Raw genomic sequence first — 21,506 nt, forward strand, 5'->3', positions numbered from 1 at the left:
CATTTATTCATTTTAGAACACACTTTAGAACACATGTGGTTGGGTAATGTAATTAAAAATGTAATTAAAAAAGTAGGAAGAATTCATTCAAACTGACAAATAATGGGCATGACAAATTGGTGAAATTATGGTGAAAAGAGGTTAAAAATGACAATAATGGGTCAACATATGTGACATTAGGTGGAAAAGTGGTGAAAAGGGTTTATAAGTGCTGAAAATGTCAGGAAAAATGTGTAGAAAAGACGTTGAAATGTGATGGAGAAGTGTCAGAAATGGGAGTAATGTCGCAAAAATGCATTAAAAGAAGCAAAAATATGTCAAAAAAAGTGAAAAAAATAGGTTAAAATATGACAAGTTTGATGTAGTTGCAGAAAAATGATAAAAATAACCAAAAATGTGTTCAAATTTCCGGTAAATTCCAATAAATAATTTACATTAAAACTTTGTTCTTTTTTTTAATAATCCTCAAATTCCAGACTGTAAGATATTGTCTTTCTGTAATTTTGCTTTAATCAAAAAATAAACGGACTAACTGTAAGTTACTGTGGAAATTTACTGGAAACTTTCTCATTACAACCATAACTATAATATTTATATTTCCTATTATGTCAATAAACTACTATCGAGAGGAACTTAACATCTTTTCAAATCTATAGTAAAAACAAGAATGTGAATAATAATGATTAAAAAAAACTTATTTTGAAAAGCTTATTTATATTTTTAACCCCAAGATACGAAAAAAAAAGGAACAAAGATAAATACACACACACACAAACACACACACATGCAGAGCTAAACAACCAGGATACAACGACATCCAGGGTCTGCAAACACTTTGTGTACACACACACACACACACACACACACAAACACAAACACACAGGGCGGTGAGTTTGAACAGCCGAGTGTGTTCAAGGTCAGTGCTGTTTGCTAGACTGAGTGTAAACACACACACACACAAACTGATACTGTCCAATAACCATTAAACCAACACATCCTCTTGCGCGCACGCGCACGCACACGCACACACACACAGTGCACTACGCTAACAAACACACACACCTTGGAGAACAGGGACGGATAACGAGAAAATGATACATTTTTAGATCATTAGCAGCTTTAGTTACATTAAACTAATAATGTGTAAACCTCAACTACTGCTTGATAAACATTTAGCTTTAAAGACACACAGGTTTAAAGTCATGTTAAAAGCTGCTGGAGATAAACATTATTATTATTATTATCCAATAAAGACATAGTTTAGGCCTCATAAATCAAACATCATTTCTTCAACAAAAAAAAAAGATGTAAAACGTGGGAATTGTAGCTTGAAAGTTTGTTTTCATCTTGTCTTTGAAAAGACTGTATTAAAATGCATTACATTAAGTTTACACATGAGATGTTTACTGTATGCAAGGGAACCGTACCAAAATGTATTCCCAACAATAAATGTGGGGAGTGAAAGTAACTAGTAACTTTTACTCTGAGTACTATTATGGTACTTTTTACTTTTACTTGAGTATTCTATGTATGACTTACTTGTACTTGAGTAGAATATATCAGTACTCTTTACACCTCTGCTGATCCATTCCTTAAAGTCTCACCGTTTCTCAAAAACTCACCGTTGGAAGATTTGATGCAGCTGGAGTTCACCGGTACCGTCACTGGACTGATCCGTCCCATGTGACCGTTTACGTGGCTGGTTACAGCCGTCGGGGCGTAGGTGCCGTCAAACGAGCGACTCAGCGATGATGGGTGTTGATTCTAAAACGAGAACAAACAAAGAAGACGTTAAAATACATTTGAAAGTGAGAAAAAATCTCTTAGTTTGTGTTTAAGCATTTATATTAAATTTATTCAGACAACTGTTCCTTAGGAAATCCACTTTGATCCACGGACAACTGACAGTCTTCTTCCTAGGCGTCTGCTGATCAATTTGATGTTTCCTTTGAAGTTTCCTTTACTTCTGCGTCGTAATTTCAGCAAGAGTCTTTGTGTCTTCTTTTTGAATAATATGCAAAGGTTTCAACTTTTTCAGGAAGTTTACTTTGATTTCCTGACATATTACGATTAACGACTGCCAGTCTTCGTCAGAGGCCTCTGCTGATCGCTTTGATGTTTCCTTGACTTCCACAAAGTAATTTCAACAAGTAATTTTGTCTTCTTTTTGAATAATATGTTAAAGTTTCATTTATTCAGGCAACTTTTTTTCAGTAAATTTACTTTAATCTCCTGACATGTTTTGACTGACAACTGCCTGTTTTCTTCAGAGGCGTCTGCTGATCGCTTTGATGTGTCCTTGACTTCCGTGTAATATCTTCAGAAAGTTAATTGTGTCTTCTTTTTTGAATAATATGTTGTTTCCTGCATGATGATGAATGATTTATGTTTTTTGAAACAACAAAGCATTCAGCAGATGCCTCTGAAGAAGAGTGGCAGATGACAGTCGAAACATGTCAGGAGATCAAAGTAAATTACCTGAAAAAATCTGCCTGAACAAATGACCATAACATAGTGTTCAAAGACAAGATAAAAATAATCGTGTTGGAATTACTATGCGGAAGTCAAGGAAACTTCAAAGGAAAGTTAAAAAAAAAAGATCAAAGCAATCAGCACACGCCTCTGACGAATGTTGTCATTGTCAGTCGAAATATGTCAGGAGATCACAGTGGATTTCCTAAGGAACAGTTGTCTGAATAAATGAAACCTTAACATATTATTTAAAAATAAGACAAAAAAAATCTATCTTGCTTGAATTAAAAATACCGAGAGATTCCTAGTTTGTGTTTATTTAAAGTAGAGAAACGTTTTGTGAGCGACTCGTGAGTCTTATCTTTTTTTTTTTTGCCTGCGACGTGTGAGAGGACGATGTCAAAAAGAGCAAGCGCCGTCATTTCTCCTCAGTCTATTCAGACATAATGGGAGAGTGGATGAAAGGGAGACAGTGGTGGATGAAGGTGAGCCCGTTTCCCATGCCCCACAGGGTGAGAACCATCTCCAGCTCAGTGTTTGTGTGCCACTCTTATTTAAAGTGACAGCTATCCCCCAGGGGACAAACCCTCTCAGGAGTCCTCTAATAGCCAAACAAAGAATTACATTACGCTCTTCACGTGTCTTCTTTGTGCATCTGTTATTTCTTTGGGAATTTCATTTGCATTTTAGTTATTAGCATGCTCACGTGTGTGTGTGTGTGTGTGTGTGTGTGTGTGTGTGTTGGTAAAAACGTGTACATATTCATTAAAAGCCATGCATATGGATGTGCTGTTGGTGTTAGCATTCTGTCTGTGGCTTTGTGCGTTTGTTTTGTGCGTTTTCAGCTCAGTACTGAGTAATCTCTGCTCTCAAACAACAAGAGTTCAGCTTTGGAGAAATAAATCCTCCTCCTCATCCTCTTCTTGACCTCACTCAGAATCTCTCCAACTTAGACCTCGGACACGTCGATAGTCGGTGTGAAACGGACTCTGCGTTTTCTTCTTCTGCTTTTTTTTTTTTTTTTTTTTAAACAGATACGTCATCAACGAGTGAGTCTGCCGACTCACAATGTGGCAGACAGACAATATCTGTATCAAAACTTTGTTGTTTTTACTTGTCTTTTCTCTTGCTAAAATGCCCCCCACCACCCAACAGCAAAAATGAATCATATAAAACAGACATAACAGAAACAAAAAAGGACAACAAAAAACACAAACTACCCCCAAAACCCACAAAATGTGTATAAATGTTCACACAAATAGAAAATATATGAAATAACTATAAAAATATGATCAATTACTCCTAAAACACACAAAAGCAATCAACAAAAAACAAACATTGCATAAATAAACAAAAAACTGACCCTAAGAACACCCAACATAACAGAAAAATAAAATACACAAAACAACAGCAAAAGCATACAAAATTACAGAAAACTAGACAAAATGACAGAAAACTAGACAATGTTGCAGAAAAAAACAATAGGAAAACAAAATGACACAAAACTACCACAAAAACACATGATAACGACTACATATGTACTGAAAAATGTACACAAAAATATTCAAAGTGAGTCATATTACACAAAACAACAACAATACACAATATGACACCCAAAACACACAAAATAACAACAAAAAAATAAAAATAAAAATGACAAAAAACATAAGACTACTTCAAAAACACACAAAATGTCTACATATGTTCACAAAAATAACTCACGACACAAAATAACAACAACAAAAAGATTAAAAATGACTCCAAATAACACACAAATTTATTGGAAGAACACACATTCCAGAAATAAACTAAAAAGGACGACAAAAATGTACAAAACGACTCCAAAAAAACACACCAAAAAGTGCTCAGATGATGAGCAGTAATAGAGGAAACATGAATGTTGATCATGTGACCCTGGGATCAGCCAACCACAGTTTTGTGGCCCCCGCCGTGATAAAAGTTGCCCGTCTCTGAGCTACACTAAACAAATATGCCAGCATTGGAGTTTCTTTAAATCATCTATCCATCCATCCATCCATCCACCCATCCACCCATTCATCCATCCATCCATCCACCCATTCATCGGCGGAGGTTCCTTCCTCACCCTGAGGACCAGGAGCTGGATCATCCCTCTGACGTTTCCTTCCTGTGACATGGAGCGACGCAGTGTTTCCATGGCGATGTGGTTGGATCGTCCCAGGAGAGATTCTCCGTTTACAGCCACCAGCTGATCATTGATGTGTAGACGCCCGTCCTGGAAAAAAAAACAACCAAAGAAAAACTACTTTAACATTTAAAAATGACAAAACGTGATGTAAACAAACCATTATATAGTTAGAGTTTAAAAATGAAATGAATCCATGTCTGTTTTTTAATCATATTAATAATATAATTAGATATAAAGTGGGTTATATGAGAACACATTGGTCTGGAGCTGCTTTACTAACGTGTCACATCATCAGTGGATCCGTTTACAACAGCACATGCACTAAGTCTTTACTATTCATTTCAGTCAGGATTACACCAACAGGTGTACTGTGTGTGTGTGTGTGTGTGTGTGTGTGTGTGTGTGTGTGTGTACAGTGCAGCACCAACAGCTGAGGAGACTCAGATAAAACTCTTTCATTCACACACTCTGTATTAATCACATCACACGTTTGTCCGTGACAATATCTTTATCCTTTATAATATCACAAACCCCGGGGCCCGATTGGGCCATGCTTATGTCACATGACTGCTGTCATTTTTAACCTCAAATTATTTGAGAGAACTCTTGACTTTTCCACAAAATCCTGCTTTCATGAAAATTGCCCACATTTAATAAAAGAAAGGTCACAAATAGAAGTCGATTACAGATCAAAATAACACCTTTTATTTTTTACATTCAAATTAAAAGAAATGTGAGCACTACGAGATTAAAGTCGTAATATTTCGAGAATAAAGTTGTAATTTTATGAGAACATCGTCATTTTATTAGAATAAAATTGTAATATTTTAAGAATAAAGTCAAAATTTTGTGCACCGGAAAATGAATTTTTGCTAAAAAATAATAAACTTTTGTTTATTTTTGTTTTCAAAGTGAACGGACACATATTTTATTTGTTTATTGGATTATGTTAGGGTCATAATCCTTAGTACGGAGGTAAACTCAGTACGTGTCACATGAAGTCGTCCACTTCCATCCACTTCCTCCTTCACAATAAAAGAGGCTATTTGCTCTAAATCAGTCAAACGCAAACGTCTGATAAGTGTCTTTAAAGTGATGATGGACCAAAACACTCTGTGAAACCTAAAGACAAATATAAAATGTTCCACATTCTCCGTAACACACACGAGTAAAAAACAACAAAAAAAACATCCTGTTTGTCTTTGAATTTAAATTTAATAAAATTACAACTTCATTCTCAGAAAATAACAACTTTATTCTCGAAATATCACGACTTCAATTTGAAATATTCTGACTTTAATCTCATAAAATTAAAATTTTATTAAGATACGACTTTATTCTCATAAAATTACAACTTTATTCTCGAAATACAAGACTGTAATCTCATAGTGACCAGATTTTTTAAAAGTATTTTAATGTGGCCCTTAATACACCGCTGTATGGTTCGGTATATTGATCCGGATCATCCCCAAAATCATATCACTTTTTCCTTATCCCATTTTGGATTTCTCCTGACAAATTCCTCCATCAGTTTTTGATTTAGACTGTAAACAAATAAGAAAATAACATAACATCAGCCAAAACACAACCTGTCCTTGGCAGGAGCAGAACAGAAGTTCAGATTGATCTAAATAAACTTTAGAGTTTACTACTGTATTGTATGTATTTACGAATTCATAATATATGTTTAGATTATCGTTACCAAAAATCAGTTTCTTATCATTCTGATGTCCTCATTTTTGGTAAAATATCATATATAGACAGTTAGACACCATCATGTGGAAGGTAAGGTAGCTTTTATTTTGAAATCCACATCATTAGACCTTACTTCCTCAGTTACACAAACATGAAAAACTGAAAAAGTACGAGTGTGTGTGTGTGTGTCTACTGTAGTGTGTATATATAATAGTAATCACTTTTCCATCACCTTGTACGCAGCTCCTCCATGAATGATGGACTTGATGAAGATTCCCAGATCTTCTCCTGTTTCCCTGGATTTGTTTCCTTTGAGGCTGATGCCGAGTCCAGCTGATCCGGTGTCGTTCAGAGGAACCTCAAACATCAGCTGCTGCTTCCCGTTCTCAGGGGGTACAGGAAGTGTACGGGACAGATCCTCCTTCTGTAAAGCACAGAGAAACAAGGACAATGTTGGAACCAGAGGTCAGAGCGTCGCTAAAATAAAAGCTTTTCCATTTGTGAAGGAAAAAAAACCTTCACGAGCTCCTCTGCTGCATTTCTTAAATGACTGAACTCCTACAATCACAGCTGGAGGAAAATGGACAGCAATAGCATTAAACTCACCTGTGCTTTTTCACTAGAGGTAACGGAAAAATACACACAGAGAGAAACAGACGAGGTTCTCTCTGCCTGAAGAATAAAGCTGGTGAAGAACCAGGAAGAAAGTTCTCACACTGAGGAGAAATGTGGACAAAAACTCAAGAATAACAAACGTGTTGTGATTAAAGCGGACGATGGTTCATAAAACTAAGACTGAAATAGAATTATTAAGGACCAGTCACTTTTTAAATTAGGAATTAAAAAACACAGCTGTGACACTTACAAGAAGTCCTTCATTCTGCCACTGAAGCTCATTTCCTGTTCGATGTCATGAAGCACTCACTCACACAAACAGTTTATTACTATTTTATGAGAAAGAAAAGAACGAAAGACAACAAAAATGTACAAAACGACTCCTAAGACAAACAAAACGACGACAAAACAACTAAAATATACAAAATGACTCATAACACACCAAATAACAATAATACACGTAAAAATTACGACAAAAATACACAAAACGACAACAAAAAAAAAAATGACAACAAAAATCCCCAAAATTACAACAAAAATACACAAAAACAACTTCAAAAAACTAAATATTACAGGAAAAAATACATAAATGACTCAGAACGCACAAAACAACAAAAATACACAAAAAGACAACAAAAACATAAAATAGAAATATGCAGAATGACTCAAAAAACACAAAATGACAACATAAATACACAATAATTGAACACACAAAATGACTCTAAAATTCCACAAATCAACGATAAAAAACACAAATCCTTTGTACTGTCCTGTGTTAAAGTTGTGATCGATCATTATTCTAAATACTGACATGAATATTAATAATGTGACCCTAAAATCAGACAATCCCATTTATTATGGACTCGCTGTGACCAAAGTTGTCGATCCCTGGCCTCCAGTAGAACTTTGTGTTATTTCTGTTGTGTTGTGTACACATGTTTCTGTGTGTGTGTTGTTATAAAGTGCAGGTGAGTGTAAAGCAGTGAGTTTAGTGTGCGACTGCGTGGGTCAGCAGTGTTTGGAGCTTTAACGACGCTAAGCCGTCACTAAATCCTCCACTCTGCAGAAAAGTGTTTTCCCCGCTGCACAAACCTTCATCACACCGACTGTCCACAGCTGATAGGAAGCTCTCCGACCTGGAGCACAGGAAAAAGACTTCACGCCGTCCAGAACAGAAGAGAAGCGGCGCTAACTTCCTGTGCATAATTAGACACTGAACGCGTTTCTCTTTGAAAACTCAGACTGACGTTTGTATTTTCTGCAACTTTACAGCTTTTCTGCCACCTCTACAACTTTCACATTTGTCCAATTCAACTTTTCTGTCTGGGTTATTTATGATTTATGTTTTTTTTTTTTTTCTTGCACTCAGCAAACGACAGAGGAAATGCCAAAATCAATTGAGATGTTGTTGCTGTGTGAACGTCTGAAGCAGCAGCAGCAGCAGCAGTTCTTTGCTTTGGGGTCAGGACTGCCCACAGCATCCACAGCTTCATCAAATCTGACAGAAATATGCTAATCTATGGAAAACATGTTTTTGTGGGTGATAAATTTGATTTTCAAGTAAAACAACTAAAAAAAAAGCTAAGTTTATGGCATCAAAAGCAAACTAAACTATTTCTATTTACTCATAATTCACATGATGCATGTTTTGGGATGACATCACACCTTTACATGTGATCTTTCTCTGGAAAGCTGTTCCAGAATGTCTAGAAATGTCATTTTGTTCGTATTCTCGTTCAAAATCCGGTGACAGGTGATGGAGTTATGGTACGTTCAAAATCATGCCTCACGTCCCAAGTTAGACGCTTGTGCTCAGTGAATCAGACGCTTGTCACCAGCGACGAAGACTCGCGTCCAAACAAGCTGGAAAGAGAGCGCGTGGAGCCCATTTAGGGGAGGGGCTTCTCTGTTGCCGGTGGTGTTCATACAATGGATGATAGTGGTGATACGTTACGTTCATAATTCACCCAGTGACTGTGAAGTGGTGGAACATTATTGTGATGAGAAGGCGTATTTTGGTGTGACTCAGTGTGTGCACTGTGATGTCAGACGACTATAGAGACGTGTGGTTGAATAGAGAATAAAGTGTAGAGTTCCTTGATGAACACGCCCCCTCTGACTTCCGTTCATCGGCATGTTGAGTTTCATTTACAAAATGATTCATGTATTCTCTGTCATTTTTACTTTATCCTGCAGGCCAAATTAGATGCTCTAAAGGGCCGGATTTGGCCCCCGGGCCATGAGTTTGACACGTGCTTTAGAGCAAACAAGAGCAGCACACGTTGTCATTTTGACTGAAAAATCTGCGACATGAACTAAAAATCTGCTAAATGATCTAAAAAGCAAAATAGAAAACAATGGGATGTTTACAGGCAGTGGGGCCGTGTGACATCATCAATCACGTGACTTCAAGATGAAGGAACACAGGATCTAAAAGTGTAAAATAGTTCCATTTTTAAAAGTTAATTAAACAAATATGGTGGAAAATAGTGCATTTTGTTAAGCATAGATTTTCTCTTAGACATTTCAAATGTTATAGACCAGATTTATAATAAACAGGTGAGGATCCCTTTAAGTAGGCAGTAGATTTTAGGCAGGGAAAATAAAAGTCTTTTTAACATTTTTTTTACACTAGTTTGCACATCATTGTATAAACGATACATAAATTTTGTAAGGGGTGGCGACAATATCCAAGCAATAAGTGACAGAATTTCTATTTATAATTGAATCCATTGGTCATTTACAAAAATGATTCATGTTTTCACCTCATGTGGATGCTCCAAGTGTCTAGATTTAATGCGTATCGGTTAGATCAGTGATTCTCAACTGGTGGGTCGGGACCCAAAAGTGGGTCACAGACCTGTACTGGGTGGGTCACGGACAGCTGGTCAAAAATAAATAAATTAATGCTTAATGTCTCTCATGTTGGACTAGTCTTTTATTTTGAAAGAAACTTTTCTTTTGATAGGCATGCTGTGAAATGCATGTTGCACAGGAAAATATAGAGATTTGTGTTTTTTGTTTTTTTCAAAGTATATATGTGTGTGTGTGTGTGTTTTCAACAGCTATTTTTGAGAACCTAATTCTAAAAAAAAGTGGGTAGCGATTTAATGACGTGGCAAAACGTGGGTCCCAGGGTGAGACCAGTTGAGAACCCCTGGTTCAGATATTTATGATCTATAATATATTTGTCTAATTCTTCTTCCCCGTGTCGGTCAGAGACAGGATGAAGTCACACAGGTTTGAGGCGATATCAGCATGAAGGAACAAGGTGAGCACATGTTGATCCCCTCATCCTGTGGAACCCCCAGCAGGAGTTGGAGGCTAAAGGGTTAATGTTTACAGTTTTCAGGCGGGGATGGAGGGTGGCTCAGTGGTGTGAGGTCACAGTGCAGGCTGAGCAGCCTTCTGCTCATACGCTCCCACTGAGAAACTCTTCTTTTCAAGTGTTTACAAGACTCCAGCCTTCTGTCCACCACATATGGACGACTACAGCAAGAAACGTCCACACAGTGAGGAGCAGGTCTAAGAAAAACACTCAGTAAAAGTTGGTCAATGGGTTAGATCAGGGGTGTCAAACATATTCCAGTTCAAAGGCCAAATACGGACCAGTTTGACCTCAAGTGGGCTGCAAATTTTAGGTGGGGAAACAAGTAATTTCACCATTATTCTGCCTTATAAATATATGTAAAGTAATGAAAGTTACAAACAACATCCAATCTTTACATTTCCTTGAGTTTGTGAAATTGTGGAATAATTTTAATAAAATTGCAGGATTTGTTAAAATTTTTAATTTGGGAAAACTGTGCACCCTGGCAAATATTGCAGATATTCATTGAATTTATGTATTTCAAAGGGCTGAGATATCTACAACTGAATGACTTGATGTTTTTACACAATGGTTCAGGTTTTCTGTCATTTCTACTATATCCCGGGGGGCAAATTTTATGCTCCAGATTTGAACACATGTGGGTTAGATGATCGTCAAGAGTTGTGAAAGTGTTAATTCTAGGAGAATTCCTAAAAAGAGGACAAAAGAACTTTCTGAAGTTATGGAGGCAACTTTACTGTGGAGTTTTTCAATAAAATCCTCAATTTTGTTGAAGCGAACGATGATGTGAAGCTAAATGGCAATTTCTTCTTTCTAGTTTTAATATTTTTGAGTGAGCGAGCAGCTGAAATTCCAATGTATTTTATTTTGCAATGACAATAACGATGCTTGGTTCTCTTCAAACCCTAATTTAATACAAGATCCTCCACAGAACCAACATTGCCCAAACGAATGTGCATAAAATGGGCTTCTCCACAACATCTTCGTCACAACACCCCCAGTGAACAGCTGATTCTTATTTACATGCCTTATGGTTCTGCTCCCCTGTACATCAATTTTGGTCTCTAATAACTGAGAAACTCTCCTTTATTTTGGACTTCAGGATTTTTCTATCTCCAAATCTGTGTCTGATAGAAAACCTGGCAATTAACCAATCGTAATCCATCCTTGCAACATTCACCACAGCTTAAAAAAACAATATTAGTGAATTGGAAAGATTAAAATCCTTAAACATCAACTAACGGCAAAATCTCCTCATAGAATCTGCTCCCAAAAAAAAAAAAGAAATGAAACTGCTTTGAGGAACGTTGGATTCCTTTTTTTAAATGCATTAAATCTTCATTTCTAACGAAAGGAGAAAAAAATAAATAAATAAATGCTTGGCTCTCCTGAGTCTTGGTTTTAATGTCACCACCACCTGTAACACTATTAATGAAGAGCAGAGTAGACACGATACACTATGATTTACCAGATAAACTTCTGTTTGCAACGTCTAAGGCGAAGGACAGATGAAGGATAATATTCTTCACGTTTGATTTCGAGTCCAAAAATGATCTTGGGATCAAACAACAGTTTCAAAAAGGATTTTCATGCACTTTTATGTTGGACACGCGGTCATTGAGGCGCCGACTAACAAAGACGAGCGTGCGTGACACTTGAGCGGCGAGGGCTTAAGATACAGCAGCAGCGGCTTTGGTCGATGAAGGAGCTGATAAAGCTTCAATAAACAGCACGGGGATAAAGGAACAGGGCTAGAGCCAAGAGGAGCACGTACAGAGATGTGATACCCTTCTCTACTGCTCTCCACTGAGATGATGGAGGCTCCTGTAGGGACACCGATCTGCCAAGTGTGTGTGTGTGTGTGTGTGTGTGTGTGTGTGTGTGTGTGTGTGTGTGTGTGTGTGTGTGTGTGTGTGTGTGTGTGTGTGTGTGTGTGTGTGTGTGTGTGTCGATGAGGGCGTAACAGATGGGGGATCTACTGTAGTCACTATGTGAGGTCACATTGGTGACAATATCAGCATGACACACACACACAAACACACAACAGGCTTACAGGAAGTACATTGACATGCACAGGAGCAGCGGTAGTGATGGATAGGGATAAGAAACGGTTCAATACAGTTGTTTTCAGCACGAGCTGTCACTAGTTGCTATCTAAAATGTCAGCAAGTGTGTGTGGGTGGGTGGGTGTGTGCGTTTGTGTATGTGTGTGTGTGTGTGCGTGCGTGTGTGAGAGCATGTATGTGCTTGTGTGCGTAGGGGCGTGTGTACGTGCATGTGCGCACGTTGCTGTGCGTAAATGTCTGTGCGTGCGTGAGTTATTGTGTGCTTGTAGGCGCGTGCGTATGTGTGTGCACGCAAGTTTGTGCATCCACGTGTGTGCGCTCGTGCACTTGTGGGTGCGCTTGTGCAAGTGTGTTTGTGTGCCTGTGTACGCGCGTGTGCACATGTGTGCGCTTAGTGCGTGTGCATGTAACTTTGTGTGTTCACGTGTGTGTGCGTGCTCGTGCATTTGTGTGCACGCAAGTGTGTTCTTGTGTATGCACGTGTGGGTGCGTGTGCGAGCGCGCGCATCACCGCGTGTGCGTACATGAACGTGTGTGCATGTATGTGCGTGCATGTGTGCGTGAGGAGCATCTGGCATTATGAACATGTTTCCTTTTGTGAAGACAACAAAACCCCAAAAAAGAGAGCAGGAGAAATGTTGAGTCGGGGCCGTCTCACATCTCACTGCGTCTCACAGCGTGAGTGAAACGCCAAAACCTCAAAGCCAAACAAAAGCCTGACACGATCACACTGAAATCTTTCAGTCTATCCTGTCGATCATCTTTCAACATGTCTCCGTGAATGGTTTGTGTCTAGATTTACATTACAAATCTCACCCGGGGAACTGACTGTGCAAACGGATTCATCCGCCGCCCGGGGGCTGCGTTCACCAGCTAAAATAGTAACGCAACCTTTCGTCTGTTAATCCTTTTCAATGTGTGTACATGTTACATTACAGACTGGAAAAGCTAAAGAGACAGAAGTAGAGGGAGGGAATAAAGTGCGTGCAAAGCAACAAGAAACTTTAAAGAGTTTGACAGTAGAGAGCAGAATGTTCCTGATCTTTCATACACATTTAAATAACACCACAATGTCAGAATGTGACGAGCAACAGCTAAAAATGAAGAAAAACTTACATGACTCACTGAATACTTTGACTAAACTGTAGAATATGAAAACATTAATAGTGTTTCAAACAGAAATTTAAACATAGTCTTGGAAAAGATTTATTTTATAATAAATCTTTGTGAAGCTTATCAGTGAAACTTGTTCTCTACAGAGGCATGAAAAGAAGACAGTGTTAGTCTTCATTATGGTCACGTAGGGGCGGGACACTTCTGGAAAATCTGCTTTTTAGATCATTTCATGCAGAGAAGAGCTCTCCTAAGGGACCTTTACTGTCCCTTAAACAGTGCGCTGACATGCTCTGGTGGCTGAAGTTGGTGAGTAAATCACGGCCTGTTGAAGACACAAATCCTGAGGATAGAAGTCCTTTTAGGTGGGAGTTTTTCAACAGCCAATTATTTACTTGCTAGCTAAAGTAAAGTAACTGCCCCTTAGGAGAGCTCTACTTCTCTGCTTCATTGTCTTCAATGTAAATGCAGAGTTAGACTGTCGACCCCTGCAGTCACAGATTTTTAACGGCAATCATCTTTAGGTAAACAAAATGTTTACATCGGCATCTTTAACTTTTCTAGATTTTTTACAGCAACACAAGTTGTTAGTTTGACTTAAAAAGCTGATTAAATGATCTAAAAAACTATTAAATGATCTAAAAAATTGATTAAATGACCTAAAAATCAGGCTGAAAGCTTCACTCCAATAGAAAACAATGGGATGTTTTACAGGCAGTGGGGCCGTGTGACATCATCAATCATGTGATTTCAAGATGGAGGACCACAGGCTTTAAAAGTGTAAAATAGTCCCATTTTTGTTAAAGGCAATAAAATGAATATGGTGAAAAATAATGTGTTTTGTTAGTCATAGATCTTCTCATAAGTACATTTCAAAGATTTTAGGCAAAACTTGCAAAAAAAAAAAAAGAAAAAAGTGGAGAATCCCTTTAAGCGCGGGAATATTTGAATAAATATTAACTCTTCTCTCGTCTGCTAAACATTAATCTTTAGGATTAACTCTGAAGTAAAACATCAAACAAATTTAAGAGTGACTTGTAATACATAAGCCCTAATATTCCTTTAAAACAAAACTGAACAATGCGTCTTATTTGCATTCATAACTACATATATTACACAAAAACAAGTATATTTTGTAAAATATGTTGTTTGATTCCTGTTTATTCTCAGACTAAAAATCATTCAAATTGTTTGCAGACTATATATAAAAAATAAACAAGAAAGTCAACGTCACATCTTTAAAAAAAAAAAACAACTGTGTGTATGAAACTGTATGAAATAAAGGTGTTTGGGGGAAAAAGAGAAAGTCTAGAAGCAGAAAAGAGCATCTTTGTGTCAGACATTAGTTTCCAAACATGACCCTGCTCAGCGGGTTCCCTCGTGTATGTGGAGAAAATTATTGGAAAGAGAAAGAAAATGTTTTATGTCCGATGTGTGAGTGAGTGTGTATTCATGTGTGCACAGAGTGTGTTCATACTGAGCCCCCACACAGCAGGAAGTGTACTCCCTACAACTACCACCATGATTGCATGTCATAAGAACGAGTGACTTTGAATAAAATAGTGTTTATGTCGTATCTTTGTTCCATAGTGAGTGCACACATTAGGAGAGACACCAGATGGTGGTTTGAAATGAGACATCGGAAAGAGAAGAGGGGGGAGGAGAAGATCCTTCCATCACTTCATCATCATCTTTCTTCTGTTTCCTCCGAATCACGCAAAACAGAAAAGGAAATGTGCGAACGTAGCCATATGTGCCACGAGCTGCGTTTGTGTGAAATATTGTGAAGGATTCGATATTTCACGTTTGTTAAGACAGATCAACAATTCAGAGATGCAGTGTGTGTTTAGAAGTGAGAGAATAAAAAGTGGTGTGAAAAGTTCTTTAACTGTGCAAAAAGTAAACGATTAAAACAACAACTATAAGGTTGTGTTCATGGTGTCATTTAAAACGGATTAAAATGACGTGTTTATCCAAAGATTTCCATTAAATTCTGTATCTAAAGCAAAAATGGGCAACATGCTGCTCTCAGTATATCACAAAACACGCTAAATGACTGAAAAATATAGAAAATTATGTCAAAAACAAACACAAAGATACACAAAAACAACAAAATCACAAAAATGTCTGTAAAAACACAAAATGACACCAAAAAATAACAGATTGACTACAATAAAAATACACAAAAGGACTTCCTAAAACATGTATTGCAGAAACATATACAAAATGAGAACAAAAACACATAAATAAACTGTAAAAAAAAAAACACAAAATGTACAAAAAAAGGCACAAAATGACAAACACATAAAATGACAAACAAACACTAACAATAAACACAACTACAATAAAAACACATCCATAAAATTCCATAAAACATACATTACATAAACATACACAAAATAACAACAAAAACACTCCACAAACAAACAAAATAACAACATTAATTTCACAAAATGACAAATAAATGCACAAAAATGAAAGAAAAAACAAAAACGTCTCTAAAAACAAACACACAAAACTACAATAAAAATACAGAAAAATAATCCATAAAACACATTACAAAAAGAAAACACAAAAAAATACTCCAAAAAACAAACAAATTCACTCTAATAACACACAAATCTACAATAAAAATAACTACATAAAACCTACATTATGGAGAAAAACACTAAAATACACAAAACATGAAACAAGGACAAAAACATACAAAAATGAAAAGAAAAAATAATACATATATATTGACATGGATTAAAAAAGCTTGTTAGTGACTTGGATATTTCAGAATAAAAGTAGCTGAACATCATAATACACCACCTGCTCAGTCCATCCTGACGGGTTCACCTCACTCTGATAATCCTGTTTTTCTGCAGCACAGTGGGCAGTAAATATGGGAGCATGTTTACAGTTTTCACTCTACATTTCCTGTGTAAAATGAGTGTGACTGATGCACGTAACCAGCAGCAGCTGCTCATCAGACGCAGGTGAATCCTACTGGGAACGACTGTCCGTCACAGGGACAGTAAGTAAGAGTGACAACCAGAATCAGGAGCTCAGGAGGAGAAGAGAGGAGCACATCCTCCAGCTGGTGGTCACAAACTGACTGACAGGAAGCCAATCAGAGCAGCGGAGATTATAGGTTCTCCTCTGTTTGTAGCAATTCTATTTAGAAAGTCACTAAAGCTGCTGGAGACGATAGTTAACGTTTTTTTTTTTTACAACACAAACAAAAACATAGTATCAAAGTGAGTCAAAAGTATTTCTTCAGAAAAAAATGGGAGAATTTACTCACAAAGGTTGAAATTGCTGCACAAAAGTTTGTTTTTGACCAATCAAATGGTCATGGGACTTGAAACTCAAAAGATTCACACATTGCATTGTGGGATTTGCAGTCCCGTATACAGAAGTTTCTTTAAACAGTGTTTTTACTTCCGTTTTCCATGATTTCTCGTATTTCTTGAAGCTTGATGTAATTTTTATTCTCGTTTGTTTCGGGGTTTTTTTCGATTGATTCATAGTGGATAACGTTTACATTTTACTTTTAAACTGATAATGAAGAGAAAAAAACACAACTATGTGTGTTCTTTAAAGCCCCATGTTGGTTTCTAATGACATGACTGAAACCTAAATGTACAAATATCTGATACAGTAGAAGATGTAGACGTAAGATGCCTTTTTCAGTCTAAAATATCATCGCTGAGTATTTTATTGATTGCAATGAAATAGGTTCATTTAAGTTTATCCTGCACAACATTTCTGTGTGTTTGATAATGGAGGTGTGGCTAAAGCCTTGCTAAAGTGGCTAATGATGATTTGAATCCATCAGGAGAACAGCGTAATCTAGAGTTAGTGCTGAGGAGACTTTTGTTCAGTACTTGTGACATTCTGAGTTCAACCAGTTCAGCTGAGCAGCAACTGGTGTGAGATATTTATTTCTATCAGTTTATAACAGAGATGAGCCACTTTTATCACCGCAGGGACACAAAAATGTCATTGTTTGCTCTGAGAGACACATTTTTACAGGAAAGAACAACGGATTAGTACTTTTTTAGAGTCATTTTGTGTGTTTTGTTGTCTGTGTGTATAGTTCTGGAGTCATATTAGGGACTTTTTCTCTCATTTTGTGTTTTTGGAGTACTTTGTGTGTGTTTTGGGGGTCACTATGTATTTTGTCACTTTTATTTTTGTATATTATTGTTTTTTTGTGTTTTTGGAGTACTCGGTGTGTACTTTTGTTGCCGTTTTGTGTACTTTTGTAGTAATTGTGTGTGTTTTTGGAGTCATTTTGGTTTTTTTTTCCTTAATGTGTATATTCTAGTGTTGTGCATTTCTGTTCCCATTTTTTGTGGGGTTTTTTTTTGTTTTAATTGTGTATTTTCCTATCATTTTGTGCGTTTTGTTTGGCGATGCCGTTTTCTATATTTCTGTGAAGCTTTGTCGTCATTTTGTCCCTTTTATTTTTCTTCATTTTTTTTGTGTGTTTTGGAGTCATTTGGTGTATTTTCTGTTTTGTTGTCACTGTGTGCGTTCTCGCTGCTATAGAAACCTGTGTGTGTTCTATATTAGAGCGCGTATCATATATTAACATATGTAGACACATAAAAGGTGTTTTAATCTTGCCGTTACATTGGAAAGTCAACTTTATTGGTTCAGGGCTGAGTGTGTGGGGATGTTTGAGTTACAGCTATCAGTGATGGTTAGAATATACACCCAAAGAAAAACCTGAATGAATATACGTATATTTCAGGTAAAAACACCAAGTTAATGTAGTGTGTGTTTGAGTGAAAAGAAAGATTTCAGCTGAAATGTTTCATAGGTTGAAAGAGTCGACGGTCACAGAGTTAGAAATAAAGCATGAAAAAGTAGAATAGGGTGAAAAATCAGATGTTTATTAATGAATATAGAAGAAACTGGGTATAAACAACACACTGTGATTCATGTGTGTATTTGTTCAGTATAAAGCTTTATACCAGGCTGAGTCTTACCATCTCTCTGGGCAGGAACATGTCTTCTTGTCGTAGAACCATCAGACTCACACACTCTCCCAGCCTCGTACTGCGCAGCATACACACAAGCTCCTCCTGACCCACGCCTGTGATGTCCACACCGTTCACCTGTGCACAGAAGACATCAATACAAGCATTTAGCTGATAACTGTTCAAGGATTGTTTCACTTCATTATGTTTCAACACAAATAGCACCTCCACTATTCTGTCTCCTGACTGCAGGCGTCCATCTTTAACGGCGGCTCCACGAGGCAGAATGTTTTTAACCAGAATGGGACCAGGACCGTGCACTGAAGAGTCTCTGGTTACCACGGTGAAGCCCAGACCCTCAGAACCTAGACACACACACTCTTTGGAATTCATTCTACAAGTTACACATTCTAAAAGTTCAGGTTAATTCAGGCTTTTGAAAATATTACAACCAATCAGGGAGCTGGATTTGGTTATAATCCCTCCTACTTCATTAGCATTAGGTCTACTAGTGAATCTTTAGGCTTAACTAGTACTATTTGTAAACTAAAAACAGTCTGCTAGTATGACTAGTGATATTTTGAGTGCACGAGTCGTCTCAGAAAAATAAAAAAGGTTTCATTAGTAAAGGGATTTGGTGCATTAGTCTACCAGTAAACAAATGGTTTACTACTACTACTAGTAACATTTTTTTGTTTACTCGCTCACTAGTAATACTAGTAAACTGACTTAGGTCTACTATTATTCTTAGTAAAGGCAATGCATTAACTAGTAGTACTAGTAAACGACAATAAAATAGGAGGGATTATAACCAAATCCAGCTTTGTGATTAGTTGTAATATTTTTGAAAGCCAATGGCAAGATTAGATTAGTTTTCCCCGCCTCCTAATTAGCATATAAGCCTCACGAGTGATACGTTTTGTTTCACCAGTAAAATGTACTAATAAACCCAAATTGACTACATCGATCTTAACAATGAGTGATATCACTGATGTAGATTAAAGCTGCAGTATGTAGAATTGTGAGAGGCGTTTCGAAACCTATGGTTCCTTACCGGTATCCTAGTGAACGCTCCAACTGTGGAGCTCATGGCAAGACTTAATAGAGACTTTATCTTGTGTTATTATATAGTGTTCTGGTGTTTTTAGAGACTCTGACATAAAAACACGCATCACTGTAGTTACTCCCCTGAGAAGCGGCAGCGTCCGTGAGACTGCAATTGAATTGCGTCTTTTCTCTCCACCTTGGATAAGCTTCTCTTAGGTTTACAATGCGATGTATCCCATCTGTTCTCTCTCTCCCTATGAAACCAGTACGTGGGAAGGACAGCATGCGGTCAGCTTCCAGTCTGCGCTGCCCACCGTGGAGTCCGTTCTGCCCGAATATATTTGTGCATTTAAACTGTTGTTTCTCCACATCGGTCTTCTTTTTTTCACTTGCTTCGCCATGTAACCGTTATGCCTAACGCCACGATGGGGACTTCTCCTGCTGGAACCACTGCCATAGCACTTGTACTATGACGTGAACGGTCATTGACTTCAGTCGAGCAACCAATAGTAACGCCCAAACTAGCTGATGGTGCACTTTATTTGCAGAAAGATCTCTGATTGGCTGAAATCTAGCGTCACGCGGCTGGAGTTCATTTACAGAGCCAAGAGAAGGTCCACAATCCTCTCAGAACACTTTGGATTACAATATGCTCAAAGGTGATTATGGATTTTTGACCAAATGATGCCAAAAACAAACTTACATACTGCAGCTTTAATGCTTAAAGGGCTTGTGTGTTGTCATAAAAAGCTTGGAATGTGCAGGTGTTGATGTTGAAAGTGGCTTCAGGTATGAGGCAGAGAGCAGAAGACACAGAGTGTAAACAGAGTATGAGTGTTTAGGTAAAAGGCAGTAATGGAAAATAAATCAGTAATCAGTCAGAAAGTCGTGGACGCGTCCATGGAAAAGACTAGAAGGCCATGCACAGACAGATGGGGGGTGCTTGTGTGTTTTATAGACCTCATTAAGTCTGGTCTCTTTAGCAGGGCCGAGTCAGCACTTCCACTGGATATGAATTCATATCAGCAGAAATGAACAGATCAATAAAGACTTAATAGAGCCTGAAAAGAGGGAAGGAAGGAAGGATGGAGCTAAACAGGAAAAGGAAGTGCCGGGAATGAGTGCAATTCTGGGTGAACAGCAGGAAACACATTGAGGAAATGAAAGGAAAGGCAGTAATGTAGAGGAGTAACCAACGGAAAGATGGAAATAAAGGAAACTCTGAATGTTTTTCTCTTCTGCTTGACTGAGTCAAATATATAACTAGTGATGGAAGAAGTTCTCACCTTTCTTCAGGTCCACCCTCAGCCTTCTGCCTCCTCGCTTATTGGTCGCCAAGCTGCAGAGGGCGGGGCTTGTCTTCAGGAGCGGGCTCTCACTCTTTCCTTTGTTAGTCTAAAGTTAAAGATTAAAGTCAACATGTAATTATTTTATTCTGTTAAATAACAGACTAGGGATGTAACGATTAATCGTAAGGCAGTTAAAAATCGATTCATAGGTATCAAGGTTCACATCGATGCTGTGAAAATTGAATCGCAGTACTTTTTTTAACCAGCAGAGGGCGCTTATCAGAAGTCATGGCGGCGGGCGAAATCTGCTAATACTTTCTTTCTGGCCGCCTTCTACTCTTAAACATATTCATAAATGATTCCTTACCCCTTTAGCACCAAAAGAATGTCTGTAATATTAAGTGAATATCTGTAAAAGTCACGTTTTTCTATTAACTCTGTCTGCTAGCATAGCATCTCTTCTTCACTGCACTTAGCTGCATGCCAACCGACCACTGGGTTAGCATCGCCCTCTGCTGGTTCAAACAAATATCTGAGGCAAATATAGTGCAGACTGTTTTTCTTTTTTTTTTAAGGTCCAATTGTTAAGTCACAAAATACATTTTCAGTTGCACTTTAAAAAAAAAAAAAAAAAAAACACTTATGCAGTTTTGTATTGTTTACTATGGAACCAGAATTTAAATGAATAGGCTTCTTCATTTGTATTATTCCTTTATTTATTTCATTCAAGATTTATTT

The 21,506-nt window shown here is 37.5% G+C and overlaps 1 protein-coding gene across 6 annotated transcripts in view; it reads right to left on the reverse strand.

Moving 5' to 3' along the window:
• Positions 1 to 21,506, reverse strand: part of pard3bb (par-3 family cell polarity regulator beta b) — a 257,492-nt gene that overhangs the window by 129,503 nt on the left and 106,483 nt on the right. For all 6 annotated transcript variants that reach the window (XR_003672664.1, XM_028436419.1, XM_028436418.1 and 3 more), the window contains 6 exons: positions 20,766 to 20,874; positions 18,658 to 18,797; positions 18,442 to 18,570; positions 6,567 to 6,758; positions 4,577 to 4,726; positions 1,623 to 1,764 (listed from right to left, as the gene is read on the reverse strand). Coding sequence is in view for 5 of the 6 variants with exons in the window: in XM_028436419.1 (XP_028292220.1) it covers positions 1,623 to 1,764; positions 4,577 to 4,726; positions 6,567 to 6,758; positions 18,442 to 18,570; positions 18,658 to 18,797; positions 20,766 to 20,874 (862 nt within the window). In the remaining variant the exon portion in view is untranslated. The remainder of the gene's footprint in view (positions 1 to 1,622; positions 1,765 to 4,576; positions 4,727 to 6,566; positions 6,759 to 18,441; positions 18,571 to 18,657; positions 18,798 to 20,765; positions 20,875 to 21,506) is intronic.

The sequence above is a fragment of the Gouania willdenowi genome, chromosome 21 (assembly GCF_900634775.1).
Source record: "Gouania willdenowi chromosome 21, fGouWil2.1, whole genome shotgun sequence".
Lineage (NCBI taxonomy): Eukaryota > Metazoa > Chordata > Actinopteri > Blenniiformes > Gobiesocidae > Gouania > Gouania willdenowi.